Source organism: Enoplosus armatus, chromosome 19, assembly GCF_043641665.1.
Source record: "Enoplosus armatus isolate fEnoArm2 chromosome 19, fEnoArm2.hap1, whole genome shotgun sequence".
NCBI classification, from domain to species: domain Eukaryota; kingdom Metazoa; phylum Chordata; class Actinopteri; order Centrarchiformes; family Enoplosidae; genus Enoplosus; species Enoplosus armatus.
In genome coordinates, this window is record NC_092198.1 from 8,427,765 (window position 1) to 8,452,155 (window position 24,391).

At 43.7% G+C, this 24,391-nt stretch overlaps 2 protein-coding genes across 4 annotated transcripts; one reads left to right on the plus strand and one right to left on the minus strand.

Moving 5' to 3' along the window:
* Positions 1–1,579: 1,579 nt before the first annotated feature.
* Positions 1,580–6,786, minus strand: lrfn5b (leucine rich repeat and fibronectin type III domain containing 5b). Of its 2 annotated transcripts, XM_070925670.1 has the most exons (6): positions 5,896–6,786; positions 4,896–5,070; positions 3,666–3,999; positions 2,406–2,706; positions 2,005–2,275; positions 1,580–1,965 (listed from the first exon to the last, which is right to left on the minus strand). In XM_070925670.1, the coding sequence occupies exons 1-6, from the start codon at positions 6,784–6,786 to the stop codon at positions 1,580–1,582; spliced, it is 2,358 nt and encodes a 785-aa protein (XP_070781771.1). The 2 variants fall into 2 exon arrangements, with proteins under 2 accessions (XP_070781771.1, XP_070781770.1); XM_070925669.1 differs by having other exon boundaries at positions 1,580–2,275.
* A 9,000-nt stretch (positions 6,787–15,786) lies between these two features.
* On the plus strand, positions 15,787–24,212 carry LOC139302053 (methylmalonate-semialdehyde/malonate-semialdehyde dehydrogenase [acylating], mitochondrial-like). Of its 2 annotated transcripts, none has more exons than XM_070925609.1 (12): positions 15,787–15,855; positions 16,183–16,227; positions 17,510–17,584; positions 18,038–18,199; positions 18,324–18,402; positions 19,437–19,739; positions 20,033–20,154; positions 21,186–21,375; positions 21,519–21,700; positions 21,874–22,053; positions 22,988–23,086; positions 23,193–24,212. In XM_070925609.1, the coding sequence occupies exons 1-12, from the start codon at positions 15,817–15,819 to the stop codon at positions 23,295–23,297; spliced, it is 1,581 nt and encodes a 526-aa protein (XP_070781710.1). In that variant the 5' UTR covers positions 15,787–15,816; the 3' UTR covers positions 23,298–24,212. The 2 variants fall into 2 exon arrangements, with proteins under 2 accessions (XP_070781710.1, XP_070781711.1); XM_070925610.1 differs by having other exon boundaries at positions 15,795–15,855; positions 16,183–16,224.
* The last annotated feature ends 179 nt before the right edge of the window (positions 24,213–24,391 follow it).

The window sequence follows — 24,391 nt, forward strand, 5'->3', positions numbered from 1 at the left end:
CAGCATCCGACCACCAAAATACACAGTGAATCAGAGCTCGTATTCCAGCTGATAATGCATATCATGTCAGTCCTGCTATCAGGGAGACATTACTGTAACTGTAGAATTAATCGTGCGCGGGCTCCCACTGCGGAGGTTGTGTTAAACCTCTCCTGCGGCAGCTTTCTGCAGTGGCTGCCGTCCGAGGGCACACGCACGGCGCAGTCAGACGAGCAAGGAGATGCGCAGGCGAGAGGCATCCCCGGTGACTAGCATGGCCTCCTTTCATCATCTGCCTCCCTCCTCTCTTTGAACAAACACAAGGGCTCAGGGCAGGGATCTGTCAGAGGTCCACCGCTCACAGTGAAAGTGAAAGGGGCATTGTGTTGCTGCAAGACTACTGAAACCCCAAATTCATTACCACTTTGGCTGGTGCAGGGATGCATCTATTGTTTTTGTTCTGAAACAACTTCACAGCCCAGAGAGGGCTGCTCTCTAATTCGGATGTGGGAGAAAGTTGGGAGAATTCACAAGGCAAGCTGTAAATGAGATAAGTCTGAGTATGTCCCTTTTATCACTGGTTTATTTATACTGGTAAACAACAAACAGAAACAACAGCAAAATCAAGAGCTGACGTCCTCCCAGACTTGTGATTATCGTTTCTTACATCGACAAGTTAATTTACAATGGTTGTCATCGGCGTGACATGATAGCGTCAGTAAGTAAAAAATATGGAAATGAACCATTCCTCTGGATCTCATCCACGTGTGATATCAGATTACTTCCCCACCTGTCATGCTGTTGGTGTTGGTGTTCAATTGTCGCTCAAATCAGTCATGACAGGAATCCTATCAGAGTTGAGTCTTTATGCAATTATGGGATAAAAATGTATCGATTCAAACCGGAGGGCAGTATTAGGCTGAGTCGACTTGTGCCACAAAAAAATACTGCATTGTGTGGTGTCTGGGGGTGGCGGGATGAAAAGATGGAGCGCTGTCTGTCTACTACATTCTGTTCCAACACATCTGGGATGTAAAGCACATTCGTAATCTCTCCAAACCACCGCCAAGGTAATTAAGACATGTCACCGTCTGTCTGTAGAGCTGGAGACAAGAATCATGTTCAAAGTCTACAGAGATTGTATCACTTTAAGTAACAGGCAATGAGACTGCAAGTATAATAACCCCCCCCATCAAACCCCACCCCCCTGCATGTTTCTTTCTTTGTTATAATACAGTATGTCCTGGTTACTGCATTCAATACCACATGAACACGTACGGTTGTATTGAGATATACAGTATCTCACACAACTAAACATTTTTGTACATGAAGTTGTTTTATACATTGTTGTGCCTTTCATCAAAGTTTGATCAAATGTCGTTACAAAGACGACTTTGACAGGTTATAAGGTAGAAAACAAATGTGAAACGTTCCTCATAACCCTGTATGCCTGCCTTGCCCCCAAATATATGAGAGAAGCTTACAGGTCCCTCAATGGAGAGCACAAAAGCTCAAAACAAGGCATAAAATCCCTGTCTGTTTCACAACGGCCACAAATCCAATCCAAGAAAACAAGAGAACGCAGGTCATAAACTCCAAATCATAAAGTGCTCTCCAGAAGCCACTCAGACCTGGAGAGCTTGTCCCTGGCCCGGTGAATGTTTGTTGTGCTTTCGAGCTGCGGCAGCTCTCCGCTCATCGACAGGCTCCGCTTGGAGCGCAGACTGGCCCCAGTTTTGGGGTAGGCCACATAGCAGCGCTCCCTGTATGAGTCTGCGTTAAGGGAGTGCCTGCGGTTCACCCTCACTCCCCCTGCAGGCACAGTCATGTAATGTTGAGGGGCCTGGTGGGGCCGTGGACCCCTGGGAACAGCAGTCCATTTGGTGGGCTGGCCAGGAACAGCGAGAGCGATGGCGGTGGCCATTTTAACCTCTGACGAGTTATTCCGGTTCATGTTATCGAGCTCAACATCTGCCTGAGCTTCAGCTCTGCGAGCCTCTGAGGGTTTAGGTGGAGCACTGAAACGTTTGGGCCTCGGAGCGCCTGGAGAGGCCGGGTGCCAGCTGTGGCTGGCAGCAGAGGTAGAGACAGTGCAGTCTGGGACGGAGGGTTTGGTGGTGGCTACAATGACCGGCGGTCGCTGCTTGGCTGGCTCTGGGGGCGGCAGGGCAACTCTGAGGGAGTCCTTGTCATTCTTCTCTGGACGCAGCACCTGCTTGGAGAGGGACTTGGGAATCCCACAGCCCTGTAGCTGTCCATCACTGCTCAGCGACCTCATGTCCCCCATCTCTAGAGCCTGACATGACAGGAGAAGTATGGGAAGAGAGAAAAGAATGAAAGCATTTCTATTAGACATCCCTATTTTTACATCATCAGAACTAATGAACAAAAAAAGAACAAAACAGGTGGAATCATGCCAAACTGACCTTATCTGTATCTCCTTGGTTACACACCCGGTAGCGCACAATGAGGAAGATGATAAAAGCGAGCACTGAGGCCACAATAATCCCTCCAATGATAACCACAATGGTGCCGCCAAGAAACTGGGACTGCATGAAATGGCATCTCAGGTACTGCGGCTCTGTGGTGAAGTGGATACAGCCTATCACTCTGGTGGCGGTCAACGCGGTCACCTGGTCGTCGTAGATGGCCAGCACACACAGGTCATAGTTTGTCCCAGCCGCCAGGTTGTTTACCAGGATGCTCTTACTGGTCGGGGGTATCATTCTGTAAAAATAAAAAAAGGCTTTTTGAGTTCTGACATAGATTAGGGAGGGTTAAATGACAGGAGACAGAAGCAAATCAGATTATCCAGCTTATTGTTTTGTAGGGATGAAATGACATGACAATCATTTATCTCTCATGGGGCTATTTAAGGTCTCTCTGGGCATAATCTTTTGTGACATTTGATTTATTCTCTCCAGCGTCATTACTGATAAAAGGTTGCGTTCAGTCACTGGGGATTGAAGATGCCTCCTTTTGTTCACAACATCAGGATTACAGAGTCGATTCCCTAATGTTCCTGAATTCAGTAGCCGCTGCCAAACACCATATGTGGCATTGACTTCGAAGTTCCTTTGGAAAAAAAGGGGCTATGTGCGACGGCCCTATCATTTTACAGTGATAAGCACCACATATGGAGTGAAAGAGGGTAGAGATGAAAGAATGCGGTGTACGCCTGTTTCTCAGATGGGCATGTGCGAAGCCTCTGATGCTTTTTGTAAAACGCTGGCTGACTACTCTTTCATCTTCCTATCAGTCCGCAGCTTAGTGCTGACATTCTGTTCTGATTTTGTTGATCAAGCATTATCAAGGTTTTGCACATAGTAAATGATACTCTCTGGCGAGGGGGGGATTATGAGTCGAATAATAAGAAGTCAGATAGAGTGCATTAGTCTGTCTTCCTGATAGGATTAATAGACACCACAAATAATCGTGTCGACAGCCAGGTCCAGTTCTTAATGACTAAATATCCAAAGGGATTTAGGATTCAAAGTAGACTATAAAGGTAAAACAAGGGTCAAGGGATTTTTTATAATATGATTCAAATCAGCTTAAGTTTATTTGCATACATTCACAGTCAGTTTTAAGGTTTGTTTACTAAATTAAATTGCATTATTTGGCCAGTATTTTAAGCTTATTTCATGCTCCTTCTGGGATCTGATCTGCTGGGTTAATGGGTTTACCTGTAAACCAGTGAATCATCATAGGTGCCATTGTATTGGATCTGGAACATGCGTATTCCAGGAATACTCCTCTGGAAGTTAAACTTGACCAGTGCAGAGGTGGACGTGGCCTCAGCAATTACTACTTTCTTCTCCTGGCTCGTCTTCGCGTTCCCCAGAGGCAACCCTCCCGCCTCTGCCCCTGTCTTGGTCACTGTGGCGATATCTGATGATCCGGGGTCAGGCTCCTGCTCTGCGACTGTGTTGTTGGTGATATGAGGGAGCTTAGCAATGACCAGATCCACCGTCTGCTGGGCCTCGCCTGCTGGGTTGGAGGCCACGCAGGTGAAGGAACCTGGAACATAAACTAATTAGATTTTTGTCCTTCCTGATATTTATTGTGATACACAGATAAGTACTGCAGGCATTCAAGTTGCAATAAAAACACATCTAATCATATTTAAAGAAATTGATGATATTTATTTAGTGTGTTTGCACAAGAAGAGAATATGTAATCTTCACAGCCTCCTTAGTAATACACTTTTTTGCTTTCTTGCAGAGAGTTAGATGATAAGATTGATACCACTCTCATATCTGTTATATAAAATATAAGGCTACAGCCAGCAGCCACTTAGCTTAGCTTAGCATAAAGACTGGAAGCAGAGGGAAACAGTTAGCCTGGCTCTATCCAAGAGGAACAAAATCCACCTGCCAGCATCTCTGAAGTTCACTAATTAATGTTTCCCTTATGTTTGATCATTTTTACACTTAAGTTTTTGTAAACAAACAAGATATGGTGTGTTCATTAGTGAGCCTCAGAGGTGCTGGTAGGTGTATTTTGTTACCTTTCGACAGAGCCAGGCTAGCTGTTTTCCTCTCTTTACAGTCATTAGCTAATGTAAGCTAACTAGTTGCTGTACTGTAGTTTCATATCTAATGGAGAGATATGAGAGAAGTATCAATCTTCTCATCTGTCAGCAAGAAAGCAAATAAGCGTATTTCCCAAAATGTGAAACTATTTCTACGATGGAACTTGATTGATTTAACCACTAAAACAAAAAGATGTGAGAAACTTAGCCAACAAGGTGAAAAAGTCATTTTTAATCAGTATGCAAGCCAGCACTTTTCCACACTCTAAACTTTATCACCTGTAGACAAATACTTCAGTCCTATAGTCTTCTGCGTACACAAGCAAACAACTAATTTTGTTCAGTAAACAACACAAGCACAGCCACCGGGGAGTAAACAGACCGGAGTCCTTGACAGTGCTGATGAGGATGTCCAACGTGCCGTCTGTGTGGACCGCGGCCCTGGAGGAGTTGGACATAAGGCGTCCGTCAGGGGCGATCCAGTGGATAATGGGGTCAGGGTCGCCCCTGGCCTTACAGCGCAGAGTCACGCTCTGACCCTCCAAAGCTCGCAGCTCCTGAGGAAAAGAGAGGAAAGGCAGTTCGTGGGAGGATTTCAACACATGTTAAATACAGAGACACACTGAACAGATAATGCACTAAATCCAAAAACCAAAAAAAAAACCTTTGGACAAACAGTTATCCTTTGTGCCGTAAGTTTGGCTTGGACAAGACAGACTGGAGATATTATAGTGAATGACCTTATTGATGATGTTGTCTTTTAAGGTTTATTCCCTGTAAACATTATCAACAACTGATCATTGTCATTGTATTGAACTAGCATGATTATGAAGGCAAGACATCCAATATGACAGTACGTTGCAGTGTATATGATGGAGTCCAAGTAAAAGATAATTTCCCTGCAATTATGCATAAGAGACCTGCTGAATGTAAATGAGATGATATAGCTGGAGTTATTTGGCAAGGATTTAATCAGATAATTTTGTTTGGATGCATGAATCAAGGGCTAAATCACTGTAAGCTTTCACTGTGTAACAAGGGCTTCACTGCGGATCCATCACAAACCTGCAAATGGCTTTATTAAAACGGAAAATCCTGCTAAAGAACTTCTCTAAAAACTCTCCATAGGCAACAATTTGATTACATTTTTTAAAGTAAGTCCTATATATTTTACAATATTCAGTTAGCTGAGCAGCCCAGATGCGTCCCACAAGTCTTATAAGACTCTTCTGGCTCGCAAAGCTAATATTTGGTCCGACAGTCAAAGAAAGCACCAAGTGCCACCTTGGATTAACTGACACACACTCCAATGTCTGGCTCAGAGAGTGTTACAATGGTGAGTTTTATGTCTCACAGTGCACGGCTCCATTTGGAGGTTATACCTGAGAGTGCCTGGTGATGAGGGGAGGCTCACACAGGAACTCTTCCTCTGAAACAGTCCAGAAATAGCGTCCTGCAAGGTGTTGCGGTGAGGCGCAGGTCTCCAGATCATCCTCCCTCCGCAACCTCCGCAGCCAGAGCAGCTCACAGTTACACCTAAGCGGGTTCCCCCCAAAGCTCAGCGCGAACGACAAGGGCCCCATTATCCCAGAGGTGGCCAGGACCCCAGCTCTTTGGAAAACAGGATCAGGAGGAAGCTTCTGGAGCTTGTTGGAAGTAACATCTAGCCTCTTGAGCTTCTGCAGCCCAGAGAAGGTGCCTTCTGGGATGTAGCTGAGCATGTTGTGGTCCAAATTGAGCGTGTGGAGATTGGACATCCTCTGAATGGCCACCCAAGGCGCACTTTCCAAGTTGTTGTAGGATAAGTCCAGCTCTTCCAGCGCTGTCAGATCATTAAAGGCCCCAATATGGATGTGGGTGAGCTGGTTGTTGTTGAGGTTGAGGTGATGAAGCTTGGACATGCCGCTGAAGGTGTCGTTGGTGATGCGGGTTAGCCGGTTGCTATCGAGGTGAAGGGCTCGCAGGTTCTCCAGATCTTTGAAAGCGTGCGGCGCGATGGAGCCAATAGTGTTTCGAGAGAGGGTCAGGTCGACCAGCTTAGTCATGTTGGCAAAGTCTTTGCGTTTGATGCTGGTTACAAAGTTATCCCCGAGGCGCATCTCCACCGTGTGCCTGTCGATGTTCGGGGGCACAAAGAGAAGCCCCTTTTTGTCGCACAAAGTCGCCAGGTTAGGGTTAAGCACCTGGCAGACGCAGCGCTTGGGGCAGACTTGAACTTTGTGGGCCTTCACAGCCACACAGAGAACTATCAGATAAACCAGGAGAGACTCCATTTGGCTTTTCAGTCAGCTTAATGCACCTAAAAAAAGATGAAAGCAAAAAGAGAGAGAGAAGGACATACTATTTATTAAGCAGTTAAAGAACACAAGATGAAATCTGTGAGTGCGATTTGTATCATCTTTATCACCACATTGCACTGAGAACTGTGGGATTCTGCTCTGTAAAGTTAAAGCTTTTCCACTAGATTTGAAACAACATCTATGCCAGCTCACAGCTGAGATTTACAGACAGTCCAAAATCTGAGCAGGAAGCTAAGCGAGTCAACGCCTGAACAAACAATGAATGCTGTGCAATTAGACATGAAACTAATTAGTCACCTGCAGACTTGAGAGTGGAACATCCCCACTAACCTTGTGTGATTTTTGTGGCAGCTCTCCTTTTTAGCCCCTGCTCCCCCTGATCACACTTTTTTGATATGATAATGCCAGTCCTTTTCTGTTTGTGTACAGAGGGATGAAAGTCTCGACCGGCAGTCCAGGGCCTCATCAGAATTAGACGGATATCTCCCAGGATCATATCGCCAATAGGAAGGGATGATTGGGCCCAGTGCCTCAGAGAGGATGTGCTATGCCTTGCTATTGATTTTCTCTCTCTTGCTACTCTTACTTATGACAGAACTGAGATGGGGGATAAGGAGAGATCCATTTGATGATTCCTGAGACCTTGTCAGGGATATAGCATGTCATAAACCTAAGAAAGTGGAGATCAGATCACAGCTCTGCAGGTGCACCACACAATGTACCAGAGCGAAAAAAAATTAGCTGTGATTATTTTTAGAACTGAAATTTAGTGTCATTTTGGTTGAACATGCAATATTCAGACCTCTGGGTGTCCCATTACAGCCCACTGAAAGGAACACCAATCCAATCAAACACAGAGAACAAGAGATCCAATCCCACAACTGTAGTAAAAATCCAAAGGCTAACCTTTAAATACCGAAGAGAATAGCTGATTTATGATTATTGCTTTCTGTGGTTTGCTGGTGATGCCTCCATTGTCGACATTGGGTCTTGGAGAGTGTGCATAAAAATCTTGCCTCAGCACAGAGCCTGCCAACTGAGTACCTTCATGCTTCAAAAGCCTCTGTTGCACGGGAGCTGTGACACACAACTCACGGTGTAATAACCTTGACAGTCGGGGTATGAGGAAAATATCAGCGAGAAAAGACAAAATCAGAAAGGATGGGAATGACATGTTTGCCATGTGGGGGCATGTTTTTAATGTGAGAAGGGGAGCGAAGGAGGCCTGGTGGCACCCACTGTCAACAGTCGCACTCAGACAGCTGGGTAAAATGCATCACAGCCCGACAAGGAGGCAGGAAAGAGGTCGCCTTAAAATGGCAAAAAGAAACAGCAAAGGGAGGAATGATATCATTGGGGAGAGCACGCTGGGTGTGACATTTTCATGAATACTGCTGATCAGGCAGCGATGAATCAATGTCTTTCTCGACCCATTTTTACAAGGGACAACTTTACCAAGTCACACAAGAGCCCCGTTTTTGTGGATTGTAGTCTGGGGTGCCGTGGTGCAGAGATGTGAGCCGGTGAGAGATCATTAAACGTTGTCATGACTCTCCCAAAAGATGGCAGATGACTTCGGTGTCAAGCAGTGCTGCAAAGCTTTGTGTAGTGGTACCTGAGTACCTATGTGGAAACTTAAATGTCTACTTTATGTGTGTGTCAGAGGACAGTGTACAAAAGCTGGAGTGTGTTCTTGTTGGTGTGCCAACCACCTTCTGCTCTGACACTGAATGGCACGGCCTCTGGATGTGCAATGAGGCGGAGAGGACCTGCTACTTCCAGACTCGAATGTCGCTGAAGACGTGATATTGATTCACTCGGTGGAGATGGGGCTTTTTTTTTCGCCGCTGAAAACTCAGCCGAACGTGAAGAGAATGGTTGCAACGGTAATCCCTACAAAATTCGCTCTGTGAGGACAAAAGGACAGCCCCTCACTGCTGAGACAGGGCAGGAAATATCTATTGCTGTCTCCCTAATTTGCATTTAATTATGGTTGTTCCATGGAGATTTGCATAACAGGTTGCACTCATCAGGTACATGAACAAATAAGTAGATAATCAATCAATGCATTCATCAATCACGTACTTCATCTTTAAATGTCACACCCCCAGAAAATCATTATCCTCCAGGTTGGGCTGTTCATTATAGAGAGGCGACTTGGGAGGGCCACAAATAAACAAGAAAACAGATAATCTACTGATGCATTAACCATAATCTCCTTCTTAGTCAATCAAATGTTCGTTTACTACCTCTGAGCAGGTCTTTTCGCCCTCAGAGAACAGAACAGACTGACAGCACACACCCACACACGCACACCAGTGGGTGGATTTGTGCCTAATAGAGGTAGCTCACTACACAACAACCCCCAGCTATGGAGACAGACATTCATGTGCAGCAGCAGCAGCAGCACTATACTGTAGGAGAGGATATCTATGGTCTCCCTGGGGCAGCATTCGCCAAGAAAAGCCTTATGCAGCATACTGCATGCCAATCGGCCGGTGAGGTCATGGGGGATATGTTTTCAGATGGTCTAACTTATGCTGGAGCTCATGTGAGAAAGCCTCTGCAATCCACGTCTGGGCAGGGTATCAGAGAAAGCAGCCCTGCGAGAGGAAGTTAATGAGATGAAGTCTGCTTGGTATGCCTCCACGCAGGTCGACACGGTGGCACATGGCGGCGCCTCGCCAGCGTCTCACCTGGGCTACTCGGGGGAAGAGCAGCCGGACGTCTGCTACTGCCGAAAATAAGCTCTGTTGTGTCAAGGAGGTAAACTGATGCTGCAACATGATGGTAAAATGGTATCGACAAAGCAGTGAAATGGGGCCTCAGCCTGCTTTATGAGACCAAATGGAGCTGCTGCATCTGCTGAAGTGGATCATATTCTAACTGAGGCCGGTAGAAATTCTATTTTGTCGGGTAAATGCTCGTGTAGTCCGAGTTCAAACATCCTGACCAAACATTGATGCTGTTGTGGACCGTCTAACTAACACATCTGTGTTTGTGAATGTGGGTATGTGCTGTGACACCCTTTCCCTACAGAGTCTGCCAATGTTAGAACGCGATAGCTCTTGGGTGACAGCCTCGATGCCATGGCAACACAGCGAAACGTCAGTTTTGGGTGAGATGTAATCAGCGGCTCATTTTCAGATCACCTAATAATATTTAGAACAAAGAGTCCTCTCTGGAGGAAAAGGCCTCCACAAATGTGGTTCTGGTGGAAGGCCAGAACAGACTCATTGTACCATTTATGACCCTGTCGTGACGAGAAGAAAGGAGATTGTACACTCAGCTCATTTTGTGTTCAATGTTTGGAGCGACTGAATCATTACTGTTTTTCCAGTCTTGCGCGTAATAAAAACCTAAATGACTTGTTGTAGAACTCTGATGTAGTTCAGTCAGACAAGCTTGTGTGGGAATGTGTGTGTGTGCCAGGGGGATAGCATACTAAGCAGACCCCACTGCATCAATAGAAGTGCTGTTCATCAGCATTTACAACTCCCCCTTGTAATTCCAAGAGTTTTCCTTCACACACTATAACAGGAAATCCAGTGATACCTTGATATGCTGGAGCATCGGTCCAACAAACAAACACAGAAAACACTCTTCATATTCTAGACACTGCCTTGTGTTAAAGCAGGAGGCTGAACTCGCCAAATTTAAATGCTGATCACTGACTGACTTCGGATCTTAATTCTTGCACCGTTGTGACGTGCCCTGATGTGAGGGGCTTATGACCGGGGATTTTCTCCCGGAAAGAGGAGAGCAGAATCCGCTAACACTATCTCTGAATATCAATATGGCCTCCTCAAGTGAATATCCTGCACAGTATGGGCCCACAGGTCTGTAGACTTTCAAATCTGCCAATTCCCAAGTGCAATTCTAGGTACAGGAAGTGTAAGAAAAAGCAAACTCCTTATCTCTCTTTGTGAAAACACTATGCTCTGTTACATGACAGTCTAAATGTGGGGGAATAAGGACAGCCAAAATGAAAACCCATGATCACTGTATCCATTGAGTCATTTTCCCTCTTTCAAAGACCTCAGGATCTTGTGTTTCTACCTCACACAGAAACAAAACGGCTAAATAATGCATAATCTTCTCTCTTCTTATTGTGTTGTGTAATGGAAAAAAAAAACAACTCTCATACAGCACATACACACAACATGTAGACCAGGTGTGTGCGCATGCAAGTGTGTGACTGTCAAAGTGTTCAAGTGTTAATGAAAGCACTCCTTCAGCAAAAAACACAAGCTTATATTGTGTTGAGTAAGAATTTGGGTCAGTGAACGTGGAGTTGGTCTGCAGAACAGCTTCGGCGTTCAGGAACCACACATCACTTCTCTGCTATCAGTGAAAGGTAGCAGCGTATAGACTACATCACTGAGTGCATTAACATAGCGGCAGGAGCAAATAGAAGCAGCAAAATGAGGCGTGGGCCTGATTTCACTGGTGGAGCAGTTACAATGGTGCCTCAGGCACTCATGAATAACAAGATATGTGATAACTAACACTGGACATAAGACAAGACCATTATACCTCATCCTTCATAAGAAAAAATCACTCTGACCATAATTTCAACTGTCTTCATCAGTCACCAGGCAACATGTCCCCCTGCCCACATATTATCAATTTTATTACTTAGGCTAATTTAGACTTTATCACACCGTAATGACTGACGGATGTGTGATTTGCATATCAGCTAGGGTTTAACCACAGCACAGACCTGCAGATAGCCTATCACCTGATCATCTGTGCTGATAAAATACACGCAATAAAACAAAAAAGAAACATCTCACATCTGAAATCAATCTTATCCTGCACGTATCCAGAGCGGACTGAATAATGGCCACATTAGACATGATTCTCAGTTTCACCTGTAGGGAGGAAGAAAAAGAAAACAGCACAGAATGCAGCCAAGTGGATACTAAGAATAAAATTGCTATCTGACGGCGTGCCTTGGCAATTGAGATTTTTTTTTGACCTTGCGGTACAGGTCCTGGGCTGGTGGGTTACCGCCACAACCCCTGTCACAAGGGAAAATCTGAACCCTTTCAGATGGGTCCTGAGAGAAGTACCTCAATCCTGCGCCCCTTGAAAGACAGTTCCCCAAAAGAGTTCAGAGGCTGCAATCCACACACAATTGCAGCCTATAAAATATTGAATTTACCTTGCGGATGAAACATGAAGCCAAGTCAAAGGAGGGTGGGTTTGAGCTTATGTCCTCCCGGGAGGGCTGAGAGCATTCTGAGAGCGGCTCGCCTAAAATGGGACCGACGGTGCTTCTTGGAGATAATTCAGGTGTCCCGAAACACGCGCCTTGGCTCCTATAACATGTGACGGCCTGCGAAACCAGCGATGCCCTTCAAGAAATCCATGACCAGCTGATAAAGGACGACTCCTCTCCCATCCCCGCAAGCCGGAGAAATGGAACTCGGCTCACCCCCCTTTCGTGAAAAAAATACTGGAAAAACGCAACCTGAAGGGTCCCGGTGTGGCTGCAGCTGTGCGGGATCGCCTCTACTGCGCATCCGCCTGTCTGCACCTCCAGAAGAGAAAACGCCTTTGTAGCGGCGGGCTGCTCTAATATCTACAGCGCTGTGAGTGACTGGTGCCGTGCTGAATCCAGCCAGATGTTCGTATCGCTTTCACGGGCTTTTGCTGGCGACGCAGGGCTCAGTGCGAGTTAATCCAGATTGACTGAAGGGTTGCTGCCATAATATGCCCCCCTCCCCTCCTCCCTCCTGCCCCCGGACTCTACTGTCAACCACCGACCCGGCTCCATTTCTGACCAGAGGTGCTGTGCTCCGAATGGTAATCAGCGCGCTCCGAGCTGCACAGAGACCATTTGTGTGCATAGACAGATGCAGTGCCTCCCAGCCTATCTCACAGGCAGGCATCATCATTTATTCATGTAGATTGAACTCTGCTGCACGAAAATGCAGTGGGCCTATAATATTCTCAACAAATTAAATTAATCTTCTTCTCTTTTTAACGAAATGTTTATCAGATTTAGACTTACAGGAGATGGAACATAAGTCAGGCAACAACCAGTGTAGGCCCAAACAAGACTCCAAGATGAAACCTTTGGTGCATGGTACATCTGGTCTGTGTAAAGCCTGATATAGCAGCCTATAGCTGAATATTCCTGCATGTATTACATAGATTATTGGCAAGAAAGTGTCGAGTTGGCTGAAACTGAAAGCCCTGGCTCCCTGTGGGTCTGCTTGGCACTCGACCCACCACTATCTGATGCAATGATCCTATGGCCTTTTGTGCAAGTTGGCAAAGTGGCCTCTATGTTCATAAGTCTATTACAGTACAGAGGAGCAGTATGTCTTCTTGGACTCGCAGACTCCCTGTTTTTTTTTCATTCCCGAGAACAATGACCTATATGTGCTCCTGGGGCCTCCTGGCATTTTGAAATAGGTGTTCGTCGTCATCCACAGAATTACCCTGAGGATTTCTACTGCAGATCAATAGCCCCATCCAGTTACAACACATCCACTTGAGATCAATAGGAATAGCCTAAGTGGTTTAAGCATAGTAATCCAGAACTGGAACGGCAAGAGCTATTTAAACTGTTTATCATGCTGTATGTGTGTGTGCACAAAATCACTGGTATGACTTGTATGAAAAGGTATTGCAGTCTTTGTCTGTTTGTGAGGTCACCCACTAGCCTTTTCAAAAGCTATTTTCAGACTGAACACATGTCGGCTACCTGCACAATACCCTGATGCCTGATTTTACCAGCTCCCGTCAAGCAACATACAAGCATTTTTCTGGTGGGAAGTGCTAATGCCAAGGTCTGCATGTGACATACAGTGAGTGTCTCATCGCAGTCATCATGAGCTGACAGCTGGCGATATGAAACAGCACTGACATGTCTTGTTTTTTTTCTGTGCTCCTTTACTGTTGTGATTCACTGACGCACGTCATCAAGGAAATGCTGGTAGGTGAGGCTGTCCGCCCGTTCACCCGTCCGGCTCTTCTTCTCCAAGAACAGGCCCATGCTGTCCCGTGGAGGGTCAGCGACGCTGCGACTCCACGGGGTCTCTGTGATTCCCAGCAGCTCGCGCACACGAGCAGAAATGACCTGCAGGGCAGCACAGCAGGGATGACGTCCTTTGATAAAGTACATGTTTACAGTACCTAACCTTTATCTAATGAGGTAGTCCCACTGAGAGCGAAAGTGGCTAGTCTTTCAAGGAGATCTCACCAAGAATGTGGCCTCGTGGGAAGAAAGGTTGCAGGGTTACACTCCCAAGAACAAATACATCAAAGGACTCACAGGCTAAACGAATATAAATCCTGACTTAACAGAGCATTGACGATTCCTCACTGGGTCTGTCTGTCTGGAGATATTTCATTATCAGTTTACACTCACCAGGAGAGACTAGTTCTTTTTTTTTTTTTTTTGATGCTTCTACAGTAAAGCAGAGCTGACGACATAAAGGCACATTAAGCCAATTTAGTTCTGACCTCAGGGAGAAGTAAGAACACCCGTTTTAACTGTAATCGGCATATATGTGATGCAGCTGATCTGAGCTGTCTGCTGGCAGTGATGCTCGGTTACAACACACAACTTTAATTGGATGTCACACTGTTCAAAGAAAGAGTGTTCAAGTGCCAAAAGAGATGTGCAATTGAGTTGGCAGAGGGTAGACACCAGTTTTCTGCTGTTTACAGTCCACTTAGAGCTTACTGGAATACAGTCAGGCAGCTAACAATTATTTCTACTATAGGTTAATCTTACTGGGTTTTTTTCTTTTCAATCAATCTATTACTTTACCCTTTACATATAATAGTCCAATTAAGCAAAAATGCCCATGCCAAATTACTGAGCCAAAATTAGTATTTTTACTTGGTGAATTAGGCTGCTTAAATGATTAATAACTTATCAAAATGTAAATCAATCAAGACACACTAATCAAAAAAACAATTGTTTCAGCAGATGCTAAGAGTGGGTGGTATACAGAACAGTAGTTTTAACAGTGCCATCATTATCTTTGTGCTCCCCCGCCTGTTGAAACTCTCTTCAACATTGTGTGAGCCTCCTTCTTTGATATGTAAACAAGTCTGCACAATAACATCGCTTCTCTTCTGAAGGTTGGAATAAAAAAGCTCGAGTTTCTGCCACTCCTTAATACCTGCATGTCTTTATAATCTGTGATTCCAAGTCTTGGCAGGTAGACACAATTTACATAAATGAGCTTTCTTCCAGTGACGAGGTTCTCCGTGAAACATGCCTGCGACAGAAATGAATAATGAGGTCAGAGCTTTGAAAAGTGAAAACAGTATCTTGGAGGCTGGCAGGGACACATCCTGTAGCGGTCAATGTTATCTCTGTTTTGTCAGGTGAATGTTAACCTACTTTGTATTGTGGAAATCCTAAAGACTCAATCCATCTTGCAACGTCATGACAACTCCACTGTAGGAAGTCCATGTTGCCTGTTAAGCACGTTGCCATGGAAACTGTTACCTGCCACTAGCTAGGTGTTGGAAAGTGTTTCCTTAACACATAAAAGCGAATTTTGTCCAGTCATATATGTATATATTTAAAAGTGGGTTACCACAGGAAATGTCGGACGTTATAAGATAAATGTGCTAAATTTCCGAAGAAGGTTTTTTAAAGGCTCTATCAAGTAACAGAGACGACTCCAGTCTGTGTTTACAGAAACAGCCAATCACCTTCTTTTAATTTGGGGCGGCTGGTAAATTGCGCGCAGTGATTGGCTTTTAAATCGGGGTTTGTCCCGCCCACACTGAACGGACACGGCGAATCCCGCCACGCGCAGCTTTCGCAGATCAACAAATGCTGTGCGCCGTTGCTAATCACTGACATCCACACCGATAATAACTTGTAGATCGCCTCAAAGCGCAGCATAGTTCCCCACCGCTCTTGTCCTCTGCAACATCTCTGCTAGCTAAAGTTCTCTTTCTCCGGTGTCTTTTGGGTCGGTTGAAGGGCTTCGGAGAAAGAAAAGAGAAACCCGACTCTCCACAATGGCAGCAATTCTCCTCCGGTCCCTTTTGAACAACAAGGTAAAAACAAATCCATGTTTTACTGAACAGTTGGTTTTGTGTGACGCTTATGCAACTCATAAAAGCTAACAACCTGAGCTGCTAGCTAACAAAGTCATTGCCTAACACGCACGTTGCACACAGTCCACTCCTCCTTCTCCTTTGCAGTCATTTAATATTTATGTGCAATTAAAGTTCGGTAGGTAAGGGCAGGATTTATTTGCATTACGTGAACAGGGCTGATAAACAATGGAGCTCTCAGGCTTGGCTCTTATTCATTAGACCTTGGACAGAGAGTTTAATATGGAGTGAAGTTGACTAAATGCTCTGGTGTTTTATGTCTTGCAGGTCCCCTTCCAGCTGGGTCGTGCATGTTACTCCTCCTCCTCAGCGGTAAGAGCTTCCACTCACCTGCTTTCATAACTCAGCAATGAAAGAATGAATGTCATGTGTTCAGCACAGGCTCCTCTAGTAGACAGTTTGAGAAGTCTCCATACTGCTTCCCATGTTGCATTATGCAGTTAACCTATGATTGATTAATAAATTCTGTGTTGGAAACACTTGACCCCATATCATCAAAATGAGGCCATGTTTTTAGAAATGTTTGCAAAGTTTATTGTATTGAAATAACATAATTCACATTCATGTGTTCATATGCTATGAAACTCTAAATGGAGCTGAGACACATCCTCTTTTCTTAAATCACAGACATCAAAGACACTAGCCCTAATGATACTGGGTTTTTGATTCCAATACCAATATTACAAATTTTAACAGTATGTTGGCCGATATGCGTTATTTAACATACATATTTTCCCTTGTATTTGGTTGTTAAATGCATTGTGACCAAGATACTGTATGTACCAAGTGGAGAATTTTACAATTATTTTGAAAGCCTTTTCAGTGTTTCCTGGTGGTGTAATGAAGAGACTGTTTCAAAATTGCCTCAATGTTTGTGCCCCAATTAAGTCAAAGAAACACTGTTTAGACCTTCAAGTAAGGATTGTGTTGATGCATAAATCCATGAAGGGGTATTACAACATTTTTAAAGCACTAGAAGTTCTCAGTACTTATTGTAATATAGAAGATATTCCCAACCATCAAGACTCTGCATAGAAATGTCTCTTTGCACTTGGTGCACTTTGTACTCAATGCATACTCATTTCCTATGTCCCAATTCCATGCTACATATTAATTGTGTACAGCATATACTACATACTAAACTTCATACTATTATGCAATACAAATGCCCTCAGACGTCAAGCCACTGCCTAAGAAGAATGAATGAATGCCTGTTTTTAGCTCTAACTCTTACTTTGTTCATTGCATTGTAGCACAAAAATATACATCAACAGCACACTCATAAAGCAAGCGTTTGGATAGTATGCATACTGAGTGCACTTAATTTGATCTATCCCAGTGCGTACACACTATTTACTCAAACCTGCTTAGAATTAGTGTGTATTATGGGATTGGGAGACCGCTAATGTAGCATGGAAAACTTGAATTTTAAGATGTTAAAAGGAACCAGTAACGCAACTCAGTATAATGAGATCTACAATGCTTTAGAAAGTTGGTGTATACGTTGTGGTGATGGATAGATGTCCTTAATGAACTTAGTCATGATGTAACCAGGCAGGAAGGGATTTAATCTTATTCTTCTGTGATCCTCTAGCCCACCACCAAGCTGTTCATCGATGGCAAGTTTGTTGAGTCCAACACCTCTGAATGGCTCGACATTCACAACCCTGTAAGTATTCATAGATGAACTATATCCAACCTGCATAGAGGCTGCAGTAACAAGATCTCTACTATAAGCTGGCTGCAAATAACCAGAGCAACTTTGTAGTAGTAACTTAAGAACATTGGAGAGGGGAAAATAAGTCTTGATTTGCCAATTTCTAATAGCTTCATTTGTACAGCGAGAGAAGTCAGAGCCCAGTCTACACAGCCAGTCATGATTTATATCTTCCAAAAGTCCAGCCTCGCTGTACTTTAGCTTGTCAAGTATAAGCCTCTCGCAAAGGCAGTGATGGATGACTCTAGCATGCAAAATCTACTTTCATCACATAAAATATCAAACCTGTAAAGCATAGAAAACAAACGTGGCTATTAATATTGCTGAATTAATGCGCATGCAATAATACCAAGTAATGACTTCCCCTGCTCTCAGTCAACTTGTCTGTATGGACTGTCTCCTCAGGCCACTAATGAGGTGGTGGGACGTGTTCCCAAAGCTACCCAGGAAGAGATGCTGGCAGCTGTGGACTCCTGCTCCAGAGCCTTCCACTCCTGGTCCGAGACCTCCATCCTCAGCCGGCAGCAGATCTTCCTGCGCTACCAGCAGCTCATCAAGGATAACATTGTAGGGAAATGTGTCACTTGCTCATATGTGTTTCCATTTTAAGCAAGGAAATAGTTTGTATGTGTATGTCTTTTTGCTTTTTCCACACTGATGTCTTGAATTAATCGTTCTTTTAATATTTCAGAAAGAGCTGGCTAAAATAATCACCTTGGAGCAGGGCAAAACTCTTGCTGATGCAGAGGGAGATGTATTTAGAGGACTCCGTAAGTAAAGCGCAGACCTCCCAGTGTGCTATTGGGATTTGATATCCTGATTAGATTAGAGTGCTGGTGACTATATAGCCGAGATCAAATTCCCTTGTTCAAAGTATTGTCTATAGTATCTGTATCTCCTGATGAAAAGTCTGTGTCTTTGGCAACCCTTTATACCATTGTCTGGGTGAACTAAGTGGCTGCAGGGTGTCAATTATTTGCGTGCAACCAGACACTCCCTGGGAATGTGACTTTCATTTTTAAATTAATAATGGGGCAAGGGTTCTGTTTTGGCCATATTGGCATAAAGAAGCTTAAACTGCTTTTCAAGAGGCTTTCAAAGTGTCCAATAACATAACAGGGGTTAAGGAAACAGTATCCCTGCAGCATCACATATTTAGGTCCTGATGTTAAAGCGTCACTGCCTAGTTTGTTTTTGTGTAAAACACTTTACAGGCTCTACTTTTAGTTACATGCTATATAAAAATAATTATGCAGTTTCCCTCATTGAGGTGCACTTGTTCATTTTGGCAGACTTGCATGAACAAGAAACATTTTGAGAAATTAAAAGAGCCATGCGCACTTGCGAATAAAGGAAGATATATTTTGGTTATTACACGACGGAGCTGCCAAAGTATTTCTCGTACTTGGTGTCGCTCCCAGTTTTGGGATGCCCGACTTATTATGGCATGCTAACTTTAAACTTATCAGCTGAAAGACAGGCTACATCTGCAGGTGTGCTGCCAGCATTAGAGATTTCCTGCAGCACTGGGACCAACAGTGCTTGAAGTTTTCTCAAGTTCTATTACAGTTTACTCACTGGGAAAATAAATCAATTAACAAGTAGTTTCTATTCTATAGTGAGAGGCTAAAGTACAAAATGGATAATGCATTCTAATGTTGACATTAAATCGTCTTATCTTAAATAACTCATATTACCATTACAATTTTCAGAGACGCATCCATTAGTTTGTGTGTTTCATTTTATCTCTTCACGTTTTTTATTGGTTTACTTCATCCTTTCTCTTCCTCTTCACCCTCCCCAGAGGTTGTTGAGCATTCCTGCAGCATTACATCCCTCATGCTGGGGGAGACCTTACCTTCCATCACCAAGGACATGGACACTTACACCTACCGCCTGCCCATTGGAGTGTGTGCTGGTATCGCCCCTTTTAACTTCCCTGCCATGATTCCTCTGTGGATGTTTCCTATCGGCATGGTATGTGGCAACACCTACCTGATGAAGCCCTCTGAAAGGGTCCCAGGATGCACCATGCTCCTGGCCAAATTGCTCCAGGATGCGGGGGCACCAGATGGTACCCTCAACATTATCCACGGCCAGCACGCAGGTGCGTGTGTGTCTCCCTGGTAATTCAGAAGCACACAAACTGTGTGTGTAGTAAACAATGGGAAACGGTCCAAAGATGATTCAAACGCTAATCATGTACCCTCTGGCAATATGTAGATAGGAAATTTCGAAATATTCATAATATGCGTATATCTGTAAGTAATTCACTAGCGTTTGAGGCAAGATGTTTTGAACCTCTGTATTCAAGGCCTTTGTGGTCTTATATTGTGCCTTAAGTGTGCAGCACAGATGAAGAAGAGAGGATTTACAATATCCGTTTGTATCTTTGTCTAGCGGTGAACTTCATCTGTGACCATCCGGCCATCAAAGCCATCAGCTTTGTGGGCTCCAACCCGGCTGGAGAGCACATCTACGAGCGGGGATCCAAGAATGGCAAGAGAGTGCAGTCCAACATGGTACACCAGAACTCACAGTACTCATTTTACCATCCTAAAGATACTGCTCTTATATTAGGGGTTATCAGTCTCACTAGGCTCAAGTTGTTGTTTTCCATGATAACCCACAAATGAAACGTTTCTATAGTTATGGACAAAAACATTTGGAGCAAAGTATTTATTATTTCTGTTACCAAGACAACAGCTCCGTGCTTAGCTGTCAATCACTGATATTTGTAACTCGTTATTTTTGTGTCCCTCCCTACTGTGGTGTGATCAGCTAGCTCGTTACTCCGACGTGTCCTCGTGATTGGATGCTAGCTCCACCGGTTTCTCTGTTGAATTTTAGGCAAGTCCCACTATCAACACTAGTGACACTACTGGCGTTGACGATAATGTATTAATAATACAGATACTTATATCCACAGGTGGATTCAACTCTATTTAACTCCACGCAATTTAACTTCTTGTTCATATAACATTTGCTTCTCACCAAATCATGGATTCATAACCATAACTTTATTCAATGAACATATTACACTCAATCTTGAACCTTTTGTTGCCATTGAGAAAAACAAAGGACAAGAGAACTGTTTAAGATAACAAAACTGGCAAAACTATTTGAAATTAAAGCATTTAATTTAAAATAACATTTGTTATTTTATAAAATGTGTTATTTTATTTAGGGCAAAGGCTATCCTTATTATCTTAACGTATGCCCCTCAGAAGTATTAGTGTCAGTGTGGTAAATTAACCAATCTCATCTTTCGTATTTCGTAATAAAGACCAACTAGATTACTTACTACTATTACAAATTAATGCAATTAGTCACAGGCGAGGGAGCACTTAGGATCTCTATCATCCTACAGCTACACTCACAGTTAGGATCCAATCACAAGGATGCTTTGAAGTAACGAGTACTAGCCAATCACAGCACAGTAGAGCGGGACTTGACACAAAACATATGTGATTAGCACTGTGCTGCCTCCGTTTGATGTCCTGCTAACTGGAGAGAAACCCTACAGAGCCGTGTCCTACATTTTTCATTTTAGGGTGCCAAGAACCATGGTGTGGTGATGCCTGATGCCAACAAAGAGAACACCATCAACCAGCTGGTGGGTGCTGCCTTCGGAGCAGCTGGCCAGCGCTGCATGGCTCTCTCCACTGCTATTTTTGTAGGGGACTCTCGTGAATGGCTCCCAGAGTTGGTGGAGCGCTCCAAATCACTGCGTGTAAACGCAGGTAACATTGATAAGTGTGTCAATATAAATTTGCTAAACATTTGAAATAGTATTTTTTTCTTATGCATGTTAATATAAAATGTTGCAGCATGATGCTGCCCTTGGTAAAGGGAAACTTTACACCTCTGTGTGTGTGTCCTTAAGGCGATCAGCCTGGTGCAGATGTGGGTCCCCTGATCTCTCCTGAAGCCAAGGCCAGAGTGGAGTCTTTGATTCAGAGTGGGGTGGAAGAAGGTGCCAAGCTGCTGCTGGATGGGAGAAATGCCAACGTCAAAGGATATGAAAATGGGAACTTTGTCGGACCCACCATCCTGGGCAATGTTACGGTAAGATTTGGCTGAGACAAAGGGTGCAACATGGCTGCCTTTTTTTCAATCCCCAAAAAGTCTAATATCATAAACTTTGAACATAGTCTAGTCTGTTAATAATGCCTCCGGGAGTTTCAGTTGTAGGTGATGTTAAGTGCAGGAGGGTGTGATCATTCTGCTGTTCTTTCCAGCCGAACATGAAGTGCTACAAAGAGGAGATCTTTGGACCAGTGCTCGTCGTCCTGGAGGCAGAAAGTCTTGACGAAGCGATTTCCTTAATCAACAGCAACCCCTACGGCAATGGCACCGCCATCTTCACCACCAATGGAGCCACAGCGCGCAAATACACACATGAGGTGGATGTTGGCCAGGTGAGAGATGCTTCTGCAAAGGCTGGATAAAAGGACACTGAAGATATGTTTTCAAATGGACCTTTTGGTGTCATTTTGGTCCTCAGTGAGTCACCTGTGTGACACTTTGATGAGTAAACAGTTTTGCGTGGGAGGCGTTCTGTTTCGAAAAGAGGAAACAGACATAGTTCATGTTAAGTTGGAATATTTATTGGAACTCAAAAGAATAGTGCTATAAAGTATTCATGAAAGTGAAACCGATGCTGTTTTTTCGCAGCTAAATTTAACAATTCATCCTTTTAAACTGAAGCTTTTTGAATTCTTTTTTTAGTGTCCACAATTCCTAAGCCTATCTTAAAATAATACACACATGCCCAAATGTACATTGAAGGACTGTTAGATGTTTTAATGGCCAGTATGAACAGGAGGAATGCTTACAACAAGCAGATTTTGGAAAAAAAATGTGAGCCTATCATTTAACTTAAGTTTTGTGATGAATTCTCATTTATTTAAAAAAAAAATAGAAATTAGTTTTTTCATACAGAAATTAAGAGCAACACATCCATCAGGATTCAGTACATTGTGAAACTGAAATTGTGTCAGATATCACCTGCCAATACATAGAAAGTATGGGACAGTCTCAAACCTGCATTAATGCAGCAGGAGCCAATATGCAGCGGTTGCAAGTCTGGTCCAGATTGTATGTGATAATCAGAGTCTTGGTCCAGCGGAGTCGATGTACAATGTTAAATGTCATGCAGATAGATGAGATAATCATATTTAAAATCATTCCTCCTAAAGAAATTATTTGTCCACGTCTCCCTCACATTTACTCTTAAAGAGGACCATGTCGTATATGTTTAAAGATGAAAATACATTATATTGATCTGTCACACCTGGCTTTGTACCCCTGCAGTAGTTATGCATGATTTCTTATTAATATGCATTTGTGCAGATTGGCGTGAACGTGCCCATCCCTGTCCCCCTCCCCATGTTCTCCTTCACTGGCTCCAGAGGCTCATTCAGAGGAGACACCAACTTCTATGGCAAGCAGGTAAATAACAAAAGCAGCTTGTCATGTGTTAGATCATGAAAAATACTCTGCATCAAAATACAAACTTGCTGGGTAGCTGACACAGCAGTTGTCTCTTTATCACCAGGGCATCCAGTTCTACACTCAGATCAAGACTGTGACATCGCAATGGAAGGCTGAGGATGCCACGGTGACGAGCCCGGCTGTTACCATGCCAACCATGGGACGCTAAGCTAAATTAATGGCACATCCAGCAGTGACTTCTCACATGCCTTAAGAAGAAGCCCAAGGAGGAAATTCGGGGGTGGGAAAGGTTACATGTCCTTTTTACTGTTGAGAAATATTCACACTGGGGATTATTAGTTGGCAGTTTGAACTTTGAACATCCTAGACAGTGTTGTTGCACAAAAACACACAAATGCAAATTACACCTCATTTGGTGGCAGTGGGTGAGATTAACTGGTTTAATGCAATGAATGGTGCTGGGAGTCTCCTCATGGATTTGTTGTATTTTGCACCTGTTTTTATAATTTTCATGATCTGCTGTGTCCTCTGGTATTGCATTTCTTGAAACCTTCAGTAGAAATCCAAAGGATCAGGGATTTAGCCTTTTTAAAGCAGTGACAGAAAATGTCTTCCATCAGTGTCCTCTGATTGTTTAGCTTGTTCTGTTAATGAGAGCATAGATATACATGGAGCAAATGAACAAGGCCACTCCACTCTCTGTTACTCCATTTAAACTGAAATAATGGTGACAGTTCTTGTCCTCCAAATGTAAATCCTACTGTAATATTGTCCTGTGTTGGGATTAACGTGTGTTTTCTGTGTCGGATAGAGGTGGACAGTTTTGTACTGTATTTTTGGAGTGGTACATTTTTGTGGTCATGAATGGTATAGAGGTTAAATTGCAGTGCTTTACATGGCATGGATGTGACATCTGATACACTTTACAAACCATTGTGTTGAAATTCCTGGGATGAAGCTGTTTGTAGTTACAGTATACTAAACATACTTTCATCCAAAGCATTTGAGCTACTTCAAACTTTGTCCCTTTTTACTTCTCTTAGGTCTTGTGGCTGAAGATTAAGAGATTATAAGGGTATTTGAGTCTGAAGTTCACTGATTGAATAAAGACACTGTAATTTGACTCACTTGAACTCTGATTTATGTTGACATGGTCCTCTGGTTTTGTTGTAAAGAAGGTGCAGATCTAAACTAACGCCTAATGAACTCCACAGATGAGTAGTAGGCAATGATGTTTGAACTCGAGTTATTCTGAGTCAGCAATGCACAGCCTATAATTTTGCTGCTGAAAACATCCCACTG

Bases quoted from the DNA above. Each gene is read 5' to 3' on its own strand.
- lrfn5b (XM_070925669.1), bottom strand. From the start codon at position 6,786: ATGGAGTCTCTCCTGGTTTATCTGATAGTTCTCTGTGTGGCTGTGAAG. The intron at 4,000-4,895 runs GTCTGTTTACTC...TTTATGTTCCAG, and splicing joins CAGCACTGTCAAGGACTCCG to GTTCCTTCACCTGCGTGGCC. The intron at 2,707-3,665 runs GTAAACCCATTA...TTATTTTTACAG, and splicing joins GATGATTCACTGGTTTACAG to AATGATACCCCCGACCAGTA.
- LOC139302053 (XM_070925609.1), top strand. From the start codon at position 15,817: ATGGCAGCAATTCTCCTCCGGTCCCTTTTGAACAACAAG. The intron at 19,740-20,032 runs GTGCGTGTGTGT...ATCTTTGTCTAG, and splicing joins TATCCACGGCCAGCACGCAG to CGGTGAACTTCATCTGTGAC. The intron at 21,701-21,873 runs GTAAGATTTGGC...TGTTCTTTCCAG, and splicing joins CCATCCTGGGCAATGTTACG to CCGAACATGAAGTGCTACAA.